Genomic DNA, 24619 nt, shown 5'->3' with positions numbered 1-24619 from the left:
ATCAGCAAAAATTTAACAAGCAGTGGCCGAAACTTGATGAACTGACCGGGAAGAAAAGAGCCGAGGACGCATCAAAAAATATAACTGCACAGGATGAAGCAGAGGCTTTGTGTCCTTTGCCAACAGATACTGCACGTACTCGCAGAAGGTCTGGGTCAGCGGTGAAAACATTTTCTGAATAGATTGAGAATGAACCCAAGGAGAAGTGGGCGTTACTTTACGATACCGATGGTGCAAGGTACAGCATAATGACCACCAACTTCGCCGAGGTTTACAATTGGGTGCTGTGAGGTGTTCATGGGCTTCCACTGGTTGCAATTGTGGAATTCATCGTCCGCGGGTGTACCGATTACTTTAGGGAGCGGTTCACTTAAAATCAGGTATTCATGCAAGATCCTGACAGATATTTTAGGAAAATGATAACAGAATATATGACTAAGAAGGCAGCTAGCGCCCGGCTACACCACGTACGGCAATGTGGTACACAGAAGCTCAAGTTTGAGGTATCTCCTAAAGACAGAGCGCGACGTGGCATGAGACGTCAAACTCCTGTAAAGGAGTGCATTCTCAAGTTTGATGGAACTTGTTGTTGCTCATGCATGAGACCAAAGTTGCTGCACTTACCTTGTTCTCATGTAATGGCTGCTTGTGCGGATATTCGACATCCTGTCGATATATATGTTTCCCATTACTTCAGAAAGGAGACAATTGCCAGCACCTGGCAGTATGAGATCTATGGGTTCCGTTTGGTTGGATCGTTCACTGAGACAGCGAATCCTGTTATATATATTCCAGACCCAAGATCATCACGGGTTAAGAGAGGGCGCCGTCAGACACGGCGTATTCGTAATGATATGGATGAGTCCGAGCTCCGTCCGAGGATACAGCGCTGCAGTGCATGTAATCAGATTGGACACACGTATAAACGTTGTCCAAACAATGATGCTGGCCCCAGTTCTGCTGAAGCTGGCCCTACAGGTGATGCTACAGATGGAAGACCTCCGGTTGCATCAAGGAGTGGGAGGCGTCGCCGATCGAGTGCTAGTACGTCATCAGGCATCATTTAGTTGTAATTTTATTTGAACGTTTTTTGCTCATGTGTAATATTTGCCGCGTTGAGATTGTATCAGACCTGGATGTGTATTTCTAATATCTGCCGCATTGACTAAAGATAGAATATTTTGATTCATGTATTTGTAATATTTGTTGTAATGTTTGTTATCATATTATTTTATTTTTAATGGCTTCATATCAACTATCGTAATATTTGGATTCTACTTTGCAAAATGTTATCGTTTAACCATCTTCGTACGAGTTTTAGATACCGTAATCTTCTTCGTAAAATTGAATTAAAATTTTATATGCATACATAAGAGTATGCTGAATAAATCTTGTATTTGAAAAAAAGTCTGAATTTCAAATAGTTTGTGAAACATAAATTTTAAGAAAATATAACAAAAACCATAACCAGAGGACCTTCCGCCCACTGGTCGGGCGGGAAGCCTCCCGCCCACTGGCCGGGCGGGACGCCTGCTTCAGGGACCTCTTCGCCTATAAGAAACTTTTCTTATTCACGAAGAGGCCCCTGGAAATTTTTTTTGGAATCTCCCGCCTGATGGGTGGGCGGGAGGTCCCCGACCCCACGTTTCCCGCCCGATCAAAGGGCGGGAGGCACCCATTTTCCTAATTTTTCCCATCCGGCTCCCCTTTTTCGAATTTTAATTTTTTATCACCTTTTTTAAAAAAAGTCGCGCGTGCACTATATGTTGTTTAGGCTATAAAATTTGTTTCCATCACCTGATGAAATTGCCCGTGGACTGATATTGTAAATTGGGCCAATAAATGAGCTTTTTGATTGTCTTCCGCTTCTCATGGCCTAGTATCGATGTCAGCCCAGGTCCTTCCCTTGCTGGCCTGTTGGCTGGTTGCAACGCGCCAAAGTTTCTTCTATTTTTTTTTCAAGTTTTGTTTTCTTCCGTTTGTCGTCCTTTTTTTTTCTTAAGTTATTTGTTTCGTTTTTTACCGTGTCGTTACTTCCTTTTCTTCCTACTGCCAGTTTCTTTCCTTCTTCATTTTCCTAATCAACTTATTTTATTTCCTTTTCTATTCTACTCATTTTTCCTTTTCTTTTATTTACTTATTTAACTTTTCACCTACTCACATAAATGTATTTGTATTATATAATCCATGCCATTCTTATTTATTTCTTATAATTGGATGTACACAAAATCATAATTTATTCTTTTGTAAGTGAAAACCTATGACCTGTACTATATTTGAGATTACTCTCGTAATAAAAGTTTATTGTTTGGTAGAATATTGTATTTGTTCTAATAGTGAAAAATGATTATGTATGATATATTTTATTCAAGAAATTAAATTTTATTGCTCCACATCATATTTGATTTTTCCTTTTCCAAAACATCCATTGTTATATAGTATCTGAATAATTCACCATGTGAAATTATTGATTATAGTATTTGAATAATTCGCCATGCAAAAATTTCCACTATTCTATAGTATATTGAAGAACAATTTGAATAATTCACCATTGTGCTTATTTGCGTTGTGGACTGATTACATGGCAATATAAATCAATTTGTTTGCTTTTGTACAGTAACATGTTCGCTACATGAACATATTATGGTCGTCTATAACTATATGTGTTCAACTGTGGACAAATTTAATTTGTTTGTGACGCACATGGATTGTTTTTTATCTCGAACTATTGGTTCATATTGAAGAATATTTTTGCTTTCAGTTTATACTAAATTTTTTCATACCGTGGGCTGAAGTTAGCGATGTAAACTGATTTGTTCACATTGTAAAATAAATTGTTCACTATCTGGGCATAGTTTGTTCGGCTGTAAAAATAAGTTATTCGTGTATAGGCTAATTAGTGCATGATGTAGACTCACTACTTATCGATATAAGTTTTGGTCAATTTGAATAATACTTTATTCGCTATGTAGCCAAACTTGTTCATGATGTAGACTTATGTGTTCATTTTGTAGATAATTTATGTACACGTAGGCTTATTTTTCACTTTATAAACTACTCGGTTGCAAACTGAACACAACCCACCACACCAATATGCAACAGTTTGGCTAACTAGTGATCAAGTGGGTTGGCAGCAGAGCGCATTGACGCAACCTACAAATTATTCCATACATACCGAATCACGGGAGAAGCTGATGGGCTGAGAAAACATTTGCTAAAATGAAATAGCATCCTAGATGCGCGAAAAAAACAGTCTGAGACATAGAAGAAAGCTTGACTGAAATATGCTATCTCGTCTCGTTGTTCTCCCACTGCTTAGGCCGCTTACTTATTTATCTTACCAAGATCTAATCATGTGTCAGTACTATCCTCTTTATCATTATCTTACCCTGATAAGTTGTTATTCACTAAAGTATTTATATATTTCTAAAATTTATTTATCGATCGCCTTAGCTCTTTATCATTACCTTACCCTATTGAGTTGTTATTCACTAAAGTATTGATATATTTTTAAAATTTATTTATCGATTACCTTAGCAACTAGTGTTTTGTGTGGAAATATAAATACAATACTATGTAATACTCCCAGGTAAAATGCTACAATAGTGATTCTATATGGTTGCAGAATTAATCGCATTATGAAGCAATTATCTTAAGATATCGTTAATTACTTTTTAAAAAATATCATAATTCAGTGTATCACTTCTCCAGCGAGCTTATCCTGATTGAGAGCAGCCGAGTTGGGAATTCGGTAGCTATTATTCCCCTTTTTGCTCTTGAAAAATTCTTATGTCTAGCGGCGCACAAAGGTTTACAGGTTGCACCTAGCGCACAGTTTGGTGACAAGGAGTGATAAGGACATCACACCTTCATTATAAGTTGAGCTCGCTCCTACTTTTACATAGTGATTTTTGGTACAATTCACTTGGTTCTACATATACGTCTCATTATTTGCTTGTAGGTATAGATGTGTCTCAAAGTGCAAGTCCATCAAAGTTGAACTGTCAGTTCGTCGGCAGGCCAACATTGCTTCATTGGAAAGGTCATAACTCATCCATCTAGAGTGCGATTGCGGTCAATGAGCACTTGATGGAAAGCTTGCTTGATAAGTTTCAAATAGATCTTGTCCCACTTTAATATCATGTCGGTAAGATCTCCAAATCATCAAGACTAGCTGTTGTTGTTTCTGCCAGGAGCAACGTCATCGTCATGAGCTCGTTATTCATCCTTGAGATCCTGGTCCAAGTTGGAGCACGCCCCAAGAAGATGGGGAACATGCCAAGGAATCCCTTGGACGTCCCTCCCCTTGGCCACCTCTTAGGATGCGAGTAAGGGCGTCCAATTCAAGTTGGAGGCCCAATCCATATCATGTTCGAGTCCATCTCGAATTTCAGGAGCAGTCTGTGGTAAAACCGACGCCCAGGTCGCATACGGAGTCCAAATTTAACGTTCTACATATGTATGGAAAGTTAAGGAGATAAGCGTTCCAATGCCACCGATTCCACATCATTATCAGATCCGAATCAACAGGAATCGTTGAAACAAGTGACATCCAAAATCTGTTAGGGTGCAGCGCCGTCGTCTTTTGGGCCATTGGCCCGTGTATCGTATTGGAGCCCACTAGGGGTGGGTCCAGGGGTCTTGCACGCCCTAAACACTTTATATTTAGTAGAGTCGCCCAAATTTGGATTTGGATTTTGCTTAGATAATTATGTTCAGAGCAGCTTCGCCGTCATCGGTTTGTGAGACTCCAACTTCATGTGATTAATCATTCATATGTAATTTGGTTGCATTCTTTCTCGTTCTTGCTTGTCTTCTTCGATTCACCAGCAAGGACTATCTTTCATGGCGAGGTCAACCGGGCAGTGCATGGTTGATAACCAAGAAACGATGTGGTGCTTCGATTGCGGGCTCGGGTCTTGTTGATCGGAAGTTGGATCGCTTGTGTCGGGTTCTCGACAAATTGATAATTATCCTCATGATGGAAGATCGGGCACCCTCACGTTCCCATCAATGAGCAGATGCAGAGTCTGGTTATATGGAGCGCATGCGCCTCCTTCTGCCTCCAAGTGCCAATCTGGGACTAAATATTTGGGTAGTGTTTGGTTAGAGAGATAGAATGGAGCGAACTCATCCCAGATTGTAGGGATGAGATGGTTCTATATGTAGTGTTTGGTTGGAGAACGGAATAATTCTGTTCTGTGTTCGGTTAGAGGGACAAGTGTTGTCGGTCAAAACCCACCGGCGAGTAGCGACAGCCAACACGAGGAGCCGGGAGGCTCCCGGGACTGCTGGTGGGCCCCGGTTCCTCGGTCAACGGCTCAGGATCTGGCACACGACCTGGCTTCAGGATTCGCTAGGCGTGCCACCTGACCTATACCTGATCAGGAAGGTGTAGATGCATTTTCAGTTAGTTTCCTGCGTACATAGACATGTTCAAACATTAGTCCGAGCCGTGATCGGCTCTTCGGGTGATTCCCGCAATCGGCTGCAAAGAGCCGATTGCTTCTCGACATCAGATTGGATCTGTTCGTTTAGGCATAATATACAAATCTGATGATAATATAACTTGCTCTGTAATCGGCAAGCTGATTCAATCTACGACGGTTAAAGCTTTCACCGTATGACCGGATCATCCCACGCGTAGTTAAGCCTAATAAATACGAAAGACAACAGAAAGCCGATTCCCGGAACAATCCCTCTTTAGATCAATATGAAGCATCAAACATATTGCCGGAACATTCAACCCGTTTGAAGGGCCTAACCATGCAGATATTAAGCCAAATCTTTGATGAACAAAGACTAACTATAATAGATCGGATCTACTAATCGGAACAGAGCAAGGCGCTACCCTCACACCCGGGATCAGACATGAAGACAGCTAAACGTTTATAGGTGATTAACAATGCATGGATACAGTATGAAAAGCTGATGCATCCCTATAAACGTTAATATAACTAGTGTTACTCACCATCAACAATACTTCAGCACGAGAACACAAAGATAGATAGGCAGGGACGATGCTGCCCCGATCACGCGAAGCGTGATCTGGGCTGCATAGCACTTACATGAGAGAAACCCTAAAACAGGGGTGGCGATGCGCCGAGAGTTGTTTGTGAATGGATGTTGTTCTGCTAGGGTACATATTTATAGTCTGGAGACTTGTCTCTTCTAACCAATCCTAATCGACTATGATATGAATCTTAACTAACTATACCTAAACTAACTTAAACTAGATACATGGCCAATCTAGCCTTAAACCGCCCGCACAGGAGCCGATTCACAAGCCCATTATAATTATCCTCTAAGCCCATCTTGCTCGCGGCCCACCTTTTGGCCGAGCCAAATTATGGCGATAACACATGCCCTCCTGGAATCAACAATAATAATTCTGAAATCATTTTTTTTCTTTCCATCACCTTGCCTCTTCGACTTCCAAGATCCGTACACGCGTGCCACTTCCACTTCCACGGGATGTGACCACTCTGCATCTAACTTCTTGAAAATCATCACGGTGCCGATCCGTACCCCATTCCTACCTTTATAAACTCGACCTGGCAATCTGTTCATTCATCTTCTTCCTTGAGCCAATAGCAACTGCAGCAGTTTACTCCTCCTTCTCCCACAAATGGCCTCCTCATCCTCTGCCTCCTCCATCATCTCCATCGAATCTGAGACCACTCGAGAGGCGCCCCCGGAGTTTGATCCTATAGCCGCGTACGAGGCCTGCACTCCTCTACATTGGGATGCAGACGAGTGGGATTTTTGGGCCTGGTCCGAGGATGATGAATCCCCGACCGACGGCGGAGATCTCCAGCTCCTCCTTGGCGGGGAACTGGATAAATACGACGATGACGACTTGTCCTAGGAGGGGAATTTCTCCTCCTCGGAGGCAGGAATCGACGGCACGTCGACCGAGGAAGACTCGGCAGCAGGAGGCTTTCTTCGTGGTGGGTCGTCAGGGGACGACGAAGAAACCGATGGCGGCATCGGTTACAGCAGTGACAGTGGCAGAGATGACTACAGCGATGACGACAGCGACACCAGCGCAGCCCCTCCGATCAAGCGCCGCAAGGTCTTAGGCACTTACTAGTGGTAGTTCGTAGGATTAGCAACGACTGCCATGTACAGAGCCGATAGATCGGCTTCAGGAGCAATCGGCTCCCTTTTTGTAATGACCTTCCTTATGAAGGAAATCTTATATTTAGTCAACAAATGTTGAGAAGCCGATTCACCGGGAGCCGATGGCAACGCATTGGTTCCTTCCCTTAAAATACCGATCCGGATCTAAGTTGATTCTTGAACCAATTTCATCTTCTACTTAAATCCAAAACTTTCCCGAAACAGATCTACACAGATTTCCTGAATCCAAGTTGCACTCCAAAACCCGTGCTCATAAACTCAGTCGCAAAACCCCAGGTTGAAGCCTCAAAGCGTGAACTCGAAACTCGCGAAGCAAACCCTAGATCCAATCTCGAGCCTTCGATCACCATTGGAGCTTCAGATGGCGGAACCCTCGAATGCCGATGCGGGCATCCTTTGTCTGAAGGTAAAACTCTGCCCTTTCGCTAATTTAATGAAGTAATTATTCGAACCCTTGAAGCATTAAATGATCCTTTCCTGCTATTTGGCTCTTATCAATTCTTCAGGTTTCAGACATTCTTTTGCCGCATCCTTCTTCCCCCAATTTCTTTTGTCTTGGGCCTCATTCTTATGAGAGTCTAGTAGATCTGATTTCTTGTGAAGCTAATAGGATACTATTTGTATGCCAAGACATAGATTTAGATTCCTGGGCCGACAGCCTGCGTGCCTGGCCAAATCCTCCCGAGGGCTGGGTATCTTGGTACAACAGAGTAGCAAAAACCTACCAATCCACATGGGAAACCATAGGAACAGCCGATGCTTTGTCTCTATCATTGTCCCCCCTCAAAAAGAATGAAAACCTTCTGAAGACCATCGGCTATTTTTGGTCTGATGCCCTGAACTACTTTTTATTTGGCCATGGGCCGATGACTCCAACCCTCATGGATGTCATGATGATTACTGGCTTGGAGATTGCATCGCCTAGCCCTTCTACCTTTAGACTGCCTGAGGTCCCCTTTAAATTGTCCTCTAAAATAGAGTGCACAAACTGGGATGCCTACCTGAACCAGCACATCAAAACCAAAGGCCCTGTAATTGAGAAAGAACATACGACCTTTCTGAATCTCTGGTTGGAACACTTCATATTTTGCGGTCCTTCCCTTGCCCCAACCAAAAACTACCTCTCTCTAGCATATGAACTGGCCAAAGGTAATACTGTTGGCCTTGGTAAATTGTTCCTTGGAGAAGTCTATAGATATCTTCACCTGATATCTTCGAGCCTGCTTACCGAAAAGAAACTCAGAACCGGTGATCCCTGGTGATTCATCCAGTTGTGGGCTCACCTATATTTTCAGAACCACATACCAAACTTCCCTGTTCTGGCCAATAAGTCCTTTCCAGCTCAGAGTGGGAGAAAAATCAGGTGTACCAGCTTCGGCCAAGCTCTGTACAGTCTTTCTGGTAGCAAGTTGAACCCCACAGATGCCTCAAGCTGGTTTAGGATATTCTATCGAGGTCTGGACAACCCTATCTTCCTTCCTTACACCGATTCTAAAATCTTTGAGAACCCAATTGCCTTCAGATTGGCTGACTTTGCCGATGATGATAGCACTCGGCATTTGTACTCTATCATGATTTGCCCTTGCTTCCTTCCAGTCGGCATGAGCACCTCCAACAGAATCATCAAGCCAGGTTATGAGTTCTACCAGCCAGTCGTAGCAGCCCGGCAATTTGGTCTTGGGCAAGTTCCTCCCCACTTCTTCCTTCACCATCTGACAATAAGTAGAACTGATCTGCCTGATATCCTCACCAGCCAAAGATGCTATAGTCTGTTCACTGATCTTCACCTCCCAATCCCCGTCAACTTATCATTCACTTCTTCGGCCATTGGCTTCAAGAATTGGTGGTCAATGTGGAAGACTCACGTCTTTCAGAAAGCCTTGGGGCCAATGCTGCAGCAGATTAACACTGAGTATGAAGCCCCTAAGAAAGAGGTATTATCATCAGTTTAGTACTTCTTCATGATTCCGCTTGACCCCTTCTCTAATTTCGTATATTTTCTCTGCAGCAGGAGGATCGTCTGGAGCCCAAGAACGATGATGGCTCCACCTTCAAGTTCTTACCGGTTGCTCCCATGGCCCTCTTTGGCAAGAACGCACCTCCCCCATCGAAGGTCATAATAAGGATCCAGCCTGATTCTACAAAATCGGCTTCCAAGCGAAAATGAGTCTCTAACGTTGCTGCCCCCTGAGCCCAGATCAAGGCAAAGAAGCTTGCCCTTGATGTCTCGTCTACTCTATAAGGCCAGTGGATAAGACCAGCCTCACCCCGTTTTTTGTAGCTTCCACGCGATCACAGCCTTCCAGACTAATTCTTGAAATTGGCTCTTGATCCTCTACGTCCCAAGTGCTCATGGCGGCATGTGAAATCTTGACCGAATCATCCGCATGAACCACTTCTACTTCATCTCCATCCCACTGAATCAAACATTGGTGCATCGTGGAAGGAATGCAGCAGTTGGCGTGAATCCAATCCCTCCCAAGTAGGACAGTGTAAGTACTCTTGCTGTTGACAATGAAGAAAGAGGTGGGGACGGTCTTGCTTCCCATGGTCAGATCCATGCTAAGGACGCCTTATGCCTCTGATGTTTGGCCATTGAAGTCGCTCAACGTGACGTTGGTCTTGATTAAATCTGCAATAGAACGCCCCAACCGACGTAGCACTGAGTATGGCATTATGTTGACCGATGCGCCGGTGTCGACCAACATTTTGTTGATAGGCTGGCCGTTGATGTAACCTTTGAGGTATAGAGCCTTCAATTGCTTATAATTCTTTCCTTGGGGCTTCTCGAATATGACTGGCCGCGGCCCCAAGTCAAGCTGGGCTACCGGTAACTCTTCACAGCCTTGGGCGTGGAACTCCGCAGGGAGTACAAACACCATATGCGCGTCAGCCGATGTCTTCGCATCGGCTCTTGTTGGCCTAGGACGCCACTCTTTCTTAGGAAGGCGCGATTCCCTTTTCTGGGTGTAGTGAACCTTATCCGCTAGGTCCGGGCGCGCCTTTCTTAGCATCTCAAGGTATTTGGCCTCGGCTTCCTCCAAACTGCGCAACCGCTGCACCCTGCGCTTCTTGGAACGATTAAGTCCATCAGGGCACCAGCGCGGCCGGTGATATTTGTCTTCTTCTTCTTCTTCTTCAAAGTCTTCCTTTCTGTGTAGTGGCTCAGCTTGCTCATGTTGGGGCGGTGCAAGTCCTAAACGTCGAAACACCGAGACCCCTTCTGCATCACGCTTCCGAGATCTGCACTCCGGGCAATCCTTGACAGTAGGCAATCGGCTCATACCGGAGTCCCAGCAATACTTGAAGAACGGGCAATGCCAATGATCACGTGTGCTAGAATGTGTTTTCAAACTCTTCCCAGTATGGCGCTCATATTCTTCATCCTCCAATTCACGCTGGAGACGTTGCTGGTACTGGTACTCATACTTCCTGAGGAGATGGGAGAAAGCCAGCCGTTGATTCCTGATGTGCCTTACTTGCTCTTCCGTGATGTATTCCTTTTCCCCTTTTCGGGGCCGATCGCAGGGATCGGCCTCCTCCTTCCTTGCATAGCGACGTGGCACAGACCCCGCCATATTGATGTCAAATGCGAAATCCAATTGTCGTCAAGCAGATCGGTCACAACTCTCTACCATGTTCACGCTTGGGAAAGGCTGAGTGTCAACCTTCATGGCATACTGACCTAAGAACAATCGGCCCTGCTCGATAGCTGATTGGATCTGTCGACGGAGTTCATTGCAGTCGCTAGTGTTGTGGGTGAAAGAATGATGTCATTTGCAATATGACCTACAAGTCTTGTGCTATAGGAAGCTTACAGCCTTCCAGTAACTTCAACTGCTTTTCCTTTAGTAACAGATCAAATATCTGCTCGACGTTACTTATGTTGAAATCAAAACCCTTTGTAGGTCCTTGCTACTTCACCCACTTACAGGACATGGGATTTGCCCCCCGAGTCCACTCTACAACCGCTATCTCTTGATCATCCCCAGAATCTTCAGTGTCTTCTACATCGATCAATGTTACCTGACATTTGAACTTGTCCTGGTACAATTCTGGGTGGCGCTGCTCATATGATGTCAATTTCTGCACAAAGTGCGCCAAAGAATTGAACTCCAATTGAAAGACCAGATCCTTGATCAGCTTTACTAGTCCCAAGGATGCCAACTCGACCGCCTCCTTTTCTGAAATACGGGTCGAGTAGCATCGGTTCTTAACCTTTCTGAAGCGCTGGATATACTCTGCCACGGTTTCCCCTCGCTTCTGCCGAACTTGTGCCAAATCGGCAATCCCGGCCTCCGTGGCTTCCGAGTGGTATTGGATATGGAACTGCTCCTCCAACTGCTTCTAGGTGCGGATCGAGTCAGGGCCCAATGAAGTGTACCATCCAAAGGCTAGCCCTATAAGAGACTGCGAGAAGAACCTTACTCGCAGAGGATCCGACACTGAGATCATCCCCAATTATGCCAAGTATCGGCTCACATGCTTGATAGAGCTGGATCCTTCCGACCCACTGAACTTGGTGAACTCAGGGAGCCGATACTTGGGTGGCAGAGGGATCAAGTCATATTCACTGGGATATGGCTTAGTATAGCCGATCGCCCGCCTTTTCAGTAAAATACCAAATTGATCCCTTAAGATAGTGCTGATTTGATCTACCGTCTGGGCTCCTGGGGCCAAGTGCATGCTGTCATGACTCGGCCCGGTGGCGTAAGTAGCTAGCCACGCTTGTTTATCGGCATCTATTCCGGAAACTCCTCCAGCCGCCCTCTGCACCAAATGTACCGGATTATTGCTGTCCGGTATATATATTCACACATGTACCCATGTGGGATCTCCTTGGGCGGCTCGCTGAAGAACTGGTGATCCACAGGGTCACCTCCCACCTTGTAGATGACGTAAGCCTGTGAACCGTGTGATTCTGGAGCCGCGAACGCATAAGGCAGCGGTGGCTTAGCCTGGAATGGCAATTCTCCTTTGTGACTCCCCAGCGTAGGTCCCATTGGAGAGTACTGATGCTTCATGATTTCCTGAACCACGCGTAGCGCGACACGCTAAAAAGTGTTCACCAGGCTCTCGGAGTGCCAATGCAGTGAATGAGCCACCATGTAGTTCACCTCCTGGCGCAAAGCTCTGATACGATCCTCTGAAGGGATAGATAGGTCCACGTCATCAAGAGCACCTTCAGGTGAGAACCCCTTCCACCGAACGCCGTGGTGGCAGGTCCTCTCAAAAGAGCTGATGAGATCGGCTTCGAAGAGAGCCTTGTTCTCATCATACTTCTGCTTGTGCTCAGTAGACAGCTCCTCATACGTGATTGGATCCTCCCTCGACATCCCCACGGTGGAAGTTGATGTAGTCGATGAAGATGGTCCCACTGGGCGTGCCAGAATGTGTTGTCGGTCAAAACCCACCGGCGAGAAGCGACAGACAACACAAGGAGCCGGGAGGCTCCTGGAACTGCTGGTGGGCCCCGATCCCTCGATCAACGGCCCAAGATCTGGCACATACCTGGCTTCAGAATTCGCTAGGCGTGCCACATGACCTATACCTGATTAAGAAGGTGTAGATGCGTTTTCAGTTAGTTTCCTGTGTTCACAGACACGTTCAAACATTAGTCCAAGCCGTGATCGGCTCTTCGAGTGATTCCCGCAATCGGCTGCAAAGAGCCGATTGCTTCTCGACATCAGATTGGATCTGTTCGCTTAGGCATAATATACAAATCTGATGATAATATAAACTAGCTCTGTAATCGATAAGCTGATTCAATCTACGACGGTTAAAGCTTTCACCGCATGATCGGATCATCCCACGCGTAGTTAAGCCTAATAAATACGAAAGACAATATAATACCAACCTAAACAGAGGCTTAGAAACCAACAGAAAGCCGATTCCTGAAACAATCCCTCTTTAGATCAATATACAAAGCATCAAATATATTGCCGGAACATTCAACCCGTTTGAAAGGTCTAACCATGCAGATATTAAGCCAAATCTTTGATGAACAAAGACTAACCATAATAGATCGGATCTACTAATCGGAACAGAGCAAGGCGCTACCCTCACACCCAGGATCGGGCACGAAGACAGCTAAACGTTTACAGGTGATGAACGATGCATGGATACAGTATGAAAAGCCGATGCATCCCTATAAATGTTAATATAACTAGTGTTACTCGCCATCAACAACGCTTCAGCACGAGAAATATAAAGATAGATAGGCAGGGATGATGCTGCCCCGATCACGCGAAGCATGGTCGCTTACCTGAGAGAAACCCTAAAACAAGGGTGGCGATGCGCGGAGAGTTGTTTGTGAATGGATGTTGTTCTGCTAGGGTACATATTTATAGTGTGGAGATTTGCCTCTCCTAACCAATCCTGATCAACTACGACACGAATCTTAACTAGCTATATCTAAACTAACTTAAACTAGATACATGGCTAATCTGGCCTTAAACCGCCCGCGCAGGAGCCGATTCACAAACCCATTATAATTATCCTCTCAGCCCATCTTGCTCACGGCCCACCTTCTGGCCCAGCCAAATTATGACCATAACAATGAGGTGAAAATTGGATGTAATATGTTAACTTAACTGCTGTTACTGTGGGCCCGTACTTCAGCCAAATCACTTCATCCTTCCCTTCCGCGTGCTGCATTCGCCACCGCCGTCATCTTGAATCTGCCCCGCCCCTGCACTGCATTCTATGCCGCCTCGAGCAGCCATGGCTGCGCCTGTGGCGCGGCCGCCGCCCTCGCGCTGCCTTTTACCGGCCGCCGCGCCTCGGGCAGGTGCGACCGCAGCCCCCGCGCCGCCTCGGCCCCCGCGCCGCCTCTCTCTGGCTGCCGAGGCTCAGGCAGGCGTGGCCTCGGCCCTGCGCCGCCTAGCGCGGTCCCAGCTCCCGGTTGCGCCTACCGCCGCCGCGGAGCTTCGCCTCATGCCCTCATCGGAGCCACTCACCCACGCTATTTTTGAGTTAAGTCTCGTCGGAACCCCTTGCGCGCACCGTCGTCAAGTGGAACCTTTCCACCTCACCGGCGTCGCTCGTCCGCACGGCTCTCGCGCTGTCCAACTGGGATAGCTCGGTTTGACCGATTTTTTTAGGATGGAACCATCCCGAATCATGAGGGAATATTCCCTCCGTAGAATGGGTGGGTCCTCGTGCTCGTGAACCAAAGGAGCAGGATTGCTCCGTTCCAGCTCGCTCGTGAACCAAACGCTACTCTAACGGAGCGGCCGACATGCATGGTGCATGCATTACTGCTGCAGCAGCAGCAGCAGCATGCAAACGGCCGTTTCGGCAGGCCCACTACAGGCTGCAGCCCATAGGAAAAGAAGAGTTGCTCTGATTCGGCCTATGGAGTCCCAACGTCTGGCTTTTTCTTTTCTCAAAAAAAGTTCTTGATTTTATAGAATACATGTATTTCAGCTGATTTATTAAAAATAAAATATTAATAAAACAACTTGTTACATATTTTATAGGTGGTACTGTGCTATCTACTATGCACTTTATAGTTGGTAGTATCGTATTTGTATCCTTTTGTGTTAAGTTGAACATTTGAAGTGTGTGTGTAGTTTGTTCTTCCTGCTTTTAATTATCAGATACTGACCTTTGTCAATATAGTTCTGATCAAATTATTTCATTTCCGACATTTCCTATATCCGATTTCGTATTCCCGACCGAGCTTTTCCAATTTCGTATTCCCGACATTGCCTATGCACCCACGGAGAAAACAAAAATTACCTATTACAATAAAATTTTCACCACTTATTTACCCTCCAAATTAGAATTTGTGCATCCTCGTAGCAACCTAGTGCTAATGATGCACCCTCTTCTCTTTGCTCTAGCTTCGCCCCTGCATAATTCAATGTATCTTAGCACTTTAGACTTTACTCCATCCCTCAATCTTTACGAAATGTATGTCATAAAGTTGCCACAAAAGTTAAATATTTAGGATGTTTGAATCCAATACTAATGCCCAAAAGTACGAAATATTAGCACTAGCAAATCCAAACAAAAATGCTGATAAAGTGAACTAAACTTTAGCCAAGACTCAAAAACTTTAGCAGAGGTAATAGGTGCTAAAATCTAGCACTCAAATTTTTAACCCATTTAAATAGGTCCTTAGTATGGTGATTATATCAGTTAAATACTTACGCTAAGGAAACCAGGTACAACTTATAAAAATGAACGGAGAGATTTAGCAAGACAGTGGTGGCACATCAACACAGCAAAGAAACATAGTGTTGCTGGGTTTGCCAGGTTACAGTTAACAGTAAAAGCTTGAACATGTTTTCAAGGTAACGATTCTATTACTACAGCTCTAACAAGCAGTTTCTTGTAACAAATGGAAAACCTACTACAGTAATGATCACAAACTAAACATCTTGTATGCCCTAATGGCCACCGAGGAACAACACCATATCAAGTTCAACCTAGTTAGCTTCACTGTTCCATCGTATCAATCTTCGTCACCAGTCTGATGCTGTGAGCCTCTGACCCACAATATGAAATACAAGAGGGCCAGCCTAATAGTCTCTGTGGTAGATCCCCCAGTCGAGATAGTGAAATTAATCACAAGGATCGATAGGACACCTGCATTTCTCAAGGATCACCAGTCCATGTGCCAATCGTATCAATCTTCGTCACCAGTCTGATGCTGTGAGCCTCTGACCCACAATATGAAATACAAGAGGGCCAGCCTAATAGTCTCTGTGGTAGATCCCCCAGTTGAGATAGTGAAATTAATCACAAGGATCGATAGGACACCTGCATTTCTCAAGGATCACCATGACCTATATTATTTTAGCATCTCTTTTAATAACATCTCTGGTCAAGTGCCAATCTAAGTAATTTTCTCATTTCGAACAACTTCATTTGCCCAACTTTTTTCCTCACTCCATGTGCTCACAGAGGCACTGTTATTGGCACTCCTCTACCACAATAATCCTGTTCACCAAGATTCAAGAGCAAGGAAATAGCAAGAGCAAGAATATCAACATTTATTACCAGCGTAGTTCATAAATGATAACTCACTCAGGTAAGCAAGAGCATCAGATGCTTTTACAGCGAACACTTCAATTAGCAGAAAAAGCTATTGATCTATCTATACAAAGGAAAAACATGTAAGCAATTTTTGCATATAGAAAGGTGTGCTAAATCTTCAAATAGTGGTAATATCAATAGCTTTGCAGCAAAATGTGAGGTCATACGAAAATTGAGCCTTCAAAACCTTTGCAACTGCCGCAAGCTTTGGTTTTAATAGGGGTGACTTCTGACATATTGAGATTATCTTAAAACTGATGGCAAATTCAAGTGTAAAAGAGCGGCTACATCGAGGACACAGTGATGACATCATGAATACAGGATGCTTGGAATCCCCTCTAAATGAGAGAAGTCAACTGTGAATCGAAACCATATGTGCACCAGCTGCCACTCCAGTAAATCAAAAAGGTCCACATGGTATCTTAATCATTTGCAATTGATAGGATTTTATGCTGTTTTATCTTTCTTTTTCTTTGTTCATTATATCTTAACTAAGAGTATGGTGATGGAAAAACAAAGTATGGTGATGGAAAAACAACAACAGACATTTTAGTCCCAAGCAAGTTGTGGTTGCCTGGTTGGCTAGAGATGAAACCTAACATGAGCTGCCCAACAAGGAAACAAGAAAAAACTTGTATAAAACTAGGCAAGCCTCCAAGTATAGTTGTTTCTTCCATGCTAGTAATAGACAAGAACAATAAAATCATTGGAATACTAGGATATCAGTTTCAGAAAAAGTGTAGTGAAGCAAGGCCTCAAAGAATATATATGTTGCTTCTGATAAGTGATAAAAAACAACCGTTTAAATAACATAAGCATACTACTAAACAGTACCTTTTATGACTCAACACAAAAGCTGTATAAATGGCCCTTGTAAGTTAGAAGCATAACATACCAAATCATATAGAAGGCAGCAATAGTGATGGAGGAAAACCACAATACAGGTAGGCTTCGCTGACAGTAAGAAGGGTCGTCCGACAGAAACTCCCAAGCTGCATGGTCTTGACATCAAGCGAAAAATATTCAACATGTCGCTCACTCTGATCATTCAGGTTCTCCTTAGGGTGATCTAGTTTTATAAATAAGTATCTCTCAGCAGAACCTATAATGCCTCTAAATCGATATCCCCATTCCTCAGGCAAGGTGACTCTGTTCAGGAGCTGCCACCGGTCCCTGAAATACATGAATGCATAAAAGTACAACACACATCTTTTATCTGGTCGGAAAACATCAGAGACCACAACAGTAGTCCTGCCATCACTTGACTCCAGAGTGGTAATTTGATTACTGAACATCATCACACAGCCTGACAGGACAGGCGAGATGTCTATGACAGAGAACTCCATTTTGCAGGTGTCCAACACAAGCCACCTATGCGTGAGGGTTACCATCCAGTAGAAGCAAGCATGAGCATGGTTGCGCTGTCCTAGACGAACGCCCATGACTCTTCTGGTGCTCAGAGCGTAGTGTTCTGGAGGTGAAAGCACACGCCATTGCTGTGACTCTGACGAGTAGAAGAACGCGACCAGCTTCCCTCGACAGCATGCCATCCAAATCACAGTGAACGCCGGGTCTTCCTCATTGACACTGTCATGACTACGAGAAGCCAGGAATATTTCGCTGCTGCGTGATTGAGAGTCACCATCCCCGCCGCGCTGGACGTAGGGGTTTCCCACGGAGGCGGCGAGGTCGTTGGGGATGGGCGGGAGAAGACGATACCTCCGGAACAGGGGGTCGCATATGGCCACCTCGGTGAAGGCGGTGGAGCCGTCACGCGGGCGGTCCAGGAGGAAGCGGCCGTCACGGCTGTCGCGGACGAGCCAGTCGGCGGCGGGCGGCGGGAGGAAGGCGAAGGAGAAGTCGGCTGAACGGGCGACCGCGCGGGCGAGGGGCGCCGAGGGGTGAGGCGACAGGGCTGCGTGGAACTGGGATCTAGCCGTGCCGCCGCGACCGGCAGGGTAGCAGCAGAAGACGCCGAGCGGGGGCGGTGCGTGGAGGGGGCGGAAGCGGCGGAGGAAGGACGAGGAGGAGACGACCCGCCGGAAGGAGGCGCACGACGCGGAGGCACGCGCGAGGTCCCGCAGGGAAAGTACGCGGAGGAGAATCTCCGCTAGGACGTCGTCCGTGAGCGCCGCTAGGTCGGCCATCGACGGCGGCGGCGGCGGAGGAACCCCGGGGGCAGGTCAGTCTCTGTTTTTTTTTTTCTTCGTCTTCTTTTGATCCTACTAGGTCAGGATCTGTTCGGTTGGGTTCAATTGGCTGTCTTGTTTGGGCCAGGTCGGGTCAGTCGAATGCCCAGCCTGCCAGCCCAAACTCCTCCGGAGAAAGTGTGCTGTGAGCCAGCCCAGCTACGGCCATACAGAACAAGACCCAAGATCTATGCTGGCCCAAACTTCGGAAACTTCTCGTGACGCCGGAACTAATGCCAGAGGCCATTATAAAGTTCTCAATTCTTTATACGCCATTAGAAAAGTTTCAATACCATATAGGCCACCGCTACAAGTTTTTATCCTCTACATACCACTGTCATTAGTTTTGAATGCAACGGCAGCTAACGGCAGTTTAAAATATTTTCTTTGCCCTCTTGCAGATGGGTCTCGCTTGTCGATCTTCTTCCTCAACTTCCAACCACCCACGTAGGCCCCGCACGTCAGTCTTCTTTCTCGACTTCCGACCTCCCCACTCTCTCACCTTCCACCTCACCGGCGCCGCCCGCCCGCCCGCCCGCCTCACCCGCCATGAGCGAGCGCCAGGTCGCCCGGCCTCCCTCCTCCGCCCGCTCCCCTCGCCACTGCCCCCTGCCACCGTAGCCTCTGCTCGGGCCATCGCCGCGCGCGCATGTGGCCGGGCCGCTGCGCCCTGCCTCGGCACGGGCGGGCCCCGGCCGCAGGTGCGCCCTGGCCGCCTGATGCCACGCAGCCCACCCTCGCCGGCCACCGCGCTGCCGTCGTAGCCCACCGCCGCCGCCGCCGTCGATGCGCCCAGCCGACCGCCAGCGCCAGCGGCTGGCCCACCACGGGTTGCCTCTGGTGAGTCCGTGGCCACCCACCGGTGCACCCTAGCCCCGCAAAGGTCGCTGGCCGTTCCTCCTCCGCCGCTGAGCCCTCCCCCGACCAAGATTTGGCCATCGACCGCTCCCCCAGGCGCCCCTGCTCTGTGGTGAAGAAGATGGAGTGGTGGGAAAATAGGAGAGAGATGAGGGGGCTATGTGAGAAAGCTAAGAGGAATAGTGCCAAATAGTGCGTGCGGAGTCCACCTGTAACGGGCATTTTAAACCGCTGTTAGCTGCCGTTCCACCAAATACTAACAGTAGTAGCATGCAGGGGTCCAAAAACTTGGAGCAGTGGCGTATAGGAATTGAGAACTTTTATAATAGCTCACATGAAAATTTCCTCCTAATGAAAACAGCGGATCCGATTTTGAAAATCGTATGAAATCTTTTTTTTTGAAACATAGATACTCACTAGCAAAGGTGTGGCGTGGCACGCACATGTTTTCAAAAAAAATTCAGGGAACAAGAACTTTTTATTTATAAGCAAGGATTGGCATTTGGTAATGATATATTTTCAAAACGAACCTTGTAAACAAGATATTTGGTTTCATTAAGCAACAATTTAGCATAAATAAAAAATCATAAAATAATTATTTTCCATTTATAAATTATACTATTCATCAGTGATAAAATATGTTAAGATCATGAGTAAATCTACAATATTAAATCAAACAATCATCATTAATAAGCTTATGTATTAATTGAGTCCATACGACTAACCAAATCAATTTCATCGGCCACATGTAATTTCATCGGCCCAACACAAGCCGACGAAAATAACTAGCTTATTTCGTCGGCCAACACAAACCAACGAAATTTGAACTTATTTTCGTCGGCCTAGCGCAAGCCGACGAAAAATAGTCCATATTTTTATCGGTCAGGCCTGGGCCGATGAAAGAAAGAACATATTTTCGTCGGCCTTCTGTAGGCCGACGAAAATATACCTACTTTCGTCGGCTCGCTCCGGCCGACGAAAATATAGGTACCCTAATTATTAGGATTTGGATGTCTTGTTCCAGGCCCGCACAACACTCCCCCCCCCACACGCCCGAGCCTCCCGCCCCCGCGCCCACCGCCACCGCCCCCGGCCCAGCGCCCCACCACCACCGCCGCCACCGCCGCCGCCCCAGCCGCCCCCCTCCGCAACCCTGCGCGGCCCCCCCTCCGCCAGCCCCGTGGCGCCGCCCCGCGCGGCCACCCGCCGCTGCCCCGGGGGCCCCCGCCATGCCGCCCTGCGCGGCCCCCCTCCGCCGGCCCCGCGGGCCCCCGCCGCCCCCTGCAACGGCCCCGCGCGCCCCCCCTCCCTCCTCCGGCCCCGCGGGCCCTCGCCGCCGCCCCGCGCTGCCACCCGCCATCGCCCCGGGGGGCTCCCCGCCGCCGCTCTGCGGCCCCGTGGTCGCCCCTCTGCCGCGGCGCACTGGGGGCCGCTGCCGCCGCCCCGCAGCCCCCGCCGCCACTCCACCTCGCGACATCGCACGCGTGCCTCCTCCCGCGACGGCGACTCCCGCGGCGACGCCCTAGGGTTAGGGTTCCGGCAAGTTCCTCGCCCTGAGGATCGCGTGGGAGATCCGTCCATGTCGTCTGACCCCTTGCCCCACCTCCCCGCGCCGGTGGCCTCGCCGGGCGTGGCGGAGGTGGATCCTCAGTCCCAGCCGGCCGCGCCGCCCGCCGAGCCGCCGCAGGTGATGCACCGGACGAGAGCTGTCGGCTTCCTCGGACGTCGCACACCCATCGTCTACCAGAATGACAACGGCCCCTGCCCGTTCCTCGCCATCTGTGAGCTCCCGCTCATTCCGAACCCCCTGCGAGTTTACAGCGCGCGCGAAGTGCTTATCCAGCGGTACTTATGTCTCCTGTTTTCGTTTGTGCAGGTAACATGCTGCCGCTGAAGAATGTGATCAGCCTGAACCCGGACGCCAGCGAGGTGTCGCAACAGAAGTTGCTATCGCTTGTCGCCGAATGCCTCATCGATTCCAACAGCGCCGTACAGGTTCGGTTTTAACGGGGTTGTTTCTGTTCAGTTGATCAACATGAGAACGGTGTTGTGTTGGGATGCAACAGCAGTGTGCAGGCTAGATTAAATTAGGTTGCGGGCTGTGGTATTGATCGGTGTGATAATGGTTTTGGGATTCAATTCGTAGGACAAGGATGAGGAGTACGTCCGCAACCGGGAGCAGAACATCGCGGATGCCATCGACCTTCTCCCGCGCCTCACGACAAGCATTGACGTGACCGTTATGTTCAGGAAATGCGTAAGGGTTTTCAGCTTGTTGATCGGTGATTTGTCGTGTGCTTGTCCCTCAACTGCACCATCTAAATTTCGATTTACAACGTCCCATAACTGTTCTGATCTTTCTCTTGTCCTTTGGTGGTTGTTTCTCTCTGCACGATTAGCAATCAGCTAAGCCTATTCAATAAGGTATATCCATCTTTTGCTTTCCCCATCAGGTATATCTGTGGTTATTTCGTTCTTATATAATCTGGTAATCATCCATGATCATCTGTTTCTTGAACTATGTGTTGATTTTTGTCTAACTCAAGTTTTTCAAGAGTGATAACTGATAAGTACTAATCTGCTGGATTTCACCGCATGCACTTGAAATTTAGCTACAGTACTTGCCAATAAGATTTTTAAATTATCTACCTTGTTATGATCTCTGAAGCAACTTGTCTCGGCACAGGTACGTAAAAATAAAGATAATTGCCAAGTGGATCAGAAACGTGAACCAATATGTTTGGATGAACCTGATCCTATCATTTGCCCTGATGCAGGTCAGCTCTTACCTTTGTTTCTTCTCTAATGGGCTTCTTGTGTACCAAGTTGCTAACTTCGTTGAGGTTTTAGTAACTTACTTTATTTGATGATTATTGGATGATGTATTTATTGATGATTGTACTTATTGGATGTATTTGATCATTGTACTTATTGGATGTATTTGATGATTGTGTGATGATGTATTTCATAATGGATATGTTAAGTAACTGCTTATGGATGATTGCGTTTCATAATTGCTATTATATGCAGCTATTTTTTTAACAGGATCCCAGTAGCGTGTCCAGTATTTTCGTTGGCTAGGTGGCTGACGAAAATATTACCTTTATTTTCGTCGGCCAGCGAGGCGACGAAAATATGAACATATTTTCGTCGGCCGTGCTGGCCGACGAAAATAAAGCTATTTTCGTCTATTTTATTTCATCGGCCTAATTTCGTCGGCCGACCGACGAAAATAGCTATTTTCGACGGCTTTCGGACTATTTTCATCGGTTTCTGGCCGACGAAATTACACTATTTTCCTGTAGTGCAACAAATATTTGACGATGGAGAAGAGGAACCTTGTTCAACTTGTTCCTTCTTTCGGATGAGTAAATGCGAGTATAACTTGGCGGTTTGATTTCTCAGGAAGTGACATAAGTTTAAAACCATAAAATAGATAAAATAATATAACGGTGCGAAGTGCCCCAGCCCCACAACTACTGGTTCTTGGTCTGTTATTCGTCCATGGCAACATGTGACGAAGGCATTTCTCACAGGACCTCATTGAAACTCTATAATCTCGGTCGACGATAATCCCAGTGCCTAACGTTTAATGATACAGGGGTCTACTCTAGCCTCTGACCCCCTTTTAAATTCTATAATCTAACATGATACCCTGGCAATAGTTTAGACGTTGGCCCTCCTTGCAGTAACTTCTGAAAAATATTTCACAATCTTAATAAACCATGAACAGGCAAATGCTTGTAAAACATGCATCCTTCTTATATCTAATAGATAATTACTGTAGCACACCTAGTTTTTTTATGAGTTAAATGCACGGTTTGTACACGAACTTGGCAGATGGGTGTACTCAGGTGCATCATCTCTCTAATTATTCATTTGGGTGCAATAACTTGGCAGGCGGGTACGCTTAGGTACATGATCTCTCGGTTGCTCGTTTGAGCGCAATAATTTGGTAGGTGAGTGATGGATGCACATAGAAACACAATCTTCTTCCCTATCCTCAAATCCCTAGCCAAGTCAAATAAAATCCTCAAACAGGCTCTCTTCTCATAATCGAACAACCTCAAAATAAACACCTCCACACCCCATGCATCGTCATTTTGAGATGTATGGTCCTGGGATACAACAACGAACAAAGTCACGTTGCAGTGGGCATGACACTACGGCACAATGCATGACACATGTTGCATACTAGATCAGCTACCAGCATGTCAAAAATTTGCCCACATGTCATGTCCGTGAGCAACCATGCACCCACTTGCCAAGTTACTGCATCCAAATAAGCAATCCCACCTGCCAAGTTACTGTACCCAAATAAACAATTAGAGAGATGATGTGCCTAAGTGCACTTATCTACCAAATTTATGTATTAATCGTGCATTTAATTCTTTTTTATTTGAGTAGTTGCTTGTTGCAGTAATTGTGGTCTCTGACTGCCTAAATTTTTAGAAAGAAAATTGGCCAATCAAATTCAAAAAGTTCAACAAGGGATTCAGCAACAAACACATACAACGCTGGAGGCAGCTTAAAATATGTCATTTTTGTTTAAGCAAAGAACCCATAACAGAGGGACAGCAACAGGGTAACAATATGATACAGCATTCCTAAGACAATCAAATTAACTTGGCTTATGGACTGAAACAATATGGATATGGGTAAGATGGACTAACCATCATCATATTTTTTTGTTAGTAAAATTAAATGATTATCTTATTTGCAAAACAAACTGAGCCTCTCCAGTACCCAAAAACTAAAATCAGTTGGCACGAGGCCTATGAATTGGCTAACCTGGACATCAGTATTCCTTTTGTGAAATTAATAGGATATGTAACAATGGTAGCTAAAGGACTGGTTTTGGAGTCTATAGGAACAAAACCAAATGGGTCTCAAGAGTTTGTGAGGCAAATGCAGCACGACCAGGAAGGGCAGTGTTGGGTTGCTAAACCAAGTGAGCCGGACTGAAGAAACAGCTAAACCCCTGAACTTCAATTGTTCAGATTGCTCACTGAAGAACAAACAGATTGCAAAAAACAATAGACCAGCAGAAACTTTGAATGGATATATGAGCACCTTTGAATGGATCAGCCAGATAACATCACTGCCCTTCGATGTGGCGGGACAGATAGATGTTGCTCGGGCTGAAAAGAAAGGAGGAAAGAAGATCAAATAAATTCATTTGAATCTAAATTCAACCAAATATAAATTCAACTGAACCACAACCTATAAAACAATGCAACAGCATGGATGCAAAAAACCTAATAAACTTATATTTCTTTTTAGGGCTAAGTAATTATTTTAAATTCATGATAAATGCTCTAAAATTAAGAGAAAATTAATTAATCTAATATATTTTATTTGGGTTCCTAAAATAAAAACTAGGG

The 24619-nt window shown here is 46.1% G+C and overlaps 1 protein-coding gene across 2 annotated transcripts; it reads right to left on the bottom strand.

Annotated features, from left to right (window-relative positions):
• Nucleotides 1–15273: 15273 nt before the first annotated feature.
• LOC112903515 lies at nucleotides 15274–18398 on the bottom strand. 2 transcript variants are annotated; one of them, XR_003230825.1, is made up of 3 exons: nucleotides 17084–18398; nucleotides 15913–16092; nucleotides 15274–15738 (listed from the first exon to the last, which is right to left on the bottom strand). XR_003230825.1 is itself a non-coding variant. In XM_025972780.1 (2 exons), exon 1 carries the CDS (start codon nucleotides 18333–18335, stop codon nucleotides 17088–17090), a length of 1248 nt encoding a protein of 415 aa, XP_025828565.1. In that variant the 5' UTR covers nucleotides 18336–18398; the 3' UTR covers nucleotides 15274–16092; nucleotides 17084–17087. The 2 variants fall into 2 exon arrangements, 1 of the variants encoding a protein (XP_025828565.1); XM_025972780.1 differs by having other exon boundaries at nucleotides 15274–16092.
• Nucleotides 18399–24619: the final 6221 nt, after the last annotated feature.

The sequence above is a fragment of the Panicum hallii genome, chromosome 8, assembly GCF_002211085.1.
Source record: "Panicum hallii strain FIL2 chromosome 8, PHallii_v3.1, whole genome shotgun sequence".
In the NCBI taxonomy this organism is placed as follows: domain Eukaryota; kingdom Viridiplantae; phylum Streptophyta; class Magnoliopsida; order Poales; family Poaceae; genus Panicum; species Panicum hallii.
The sequence above is the reverse complement of the archived record's forward strand: the minus strand, read 5'-3'. Positions and strand labels throughout refer to the sequence as shown.

Coding starts and splice junctions, on each gene's coding strand:
- LOC112903515 (XM_025972780.1), bottom strand. CDS start 18,335: ATGGCCGACCTAGCGGCGCTCACGGACGACGTCCTAGCGGAGATTCTC.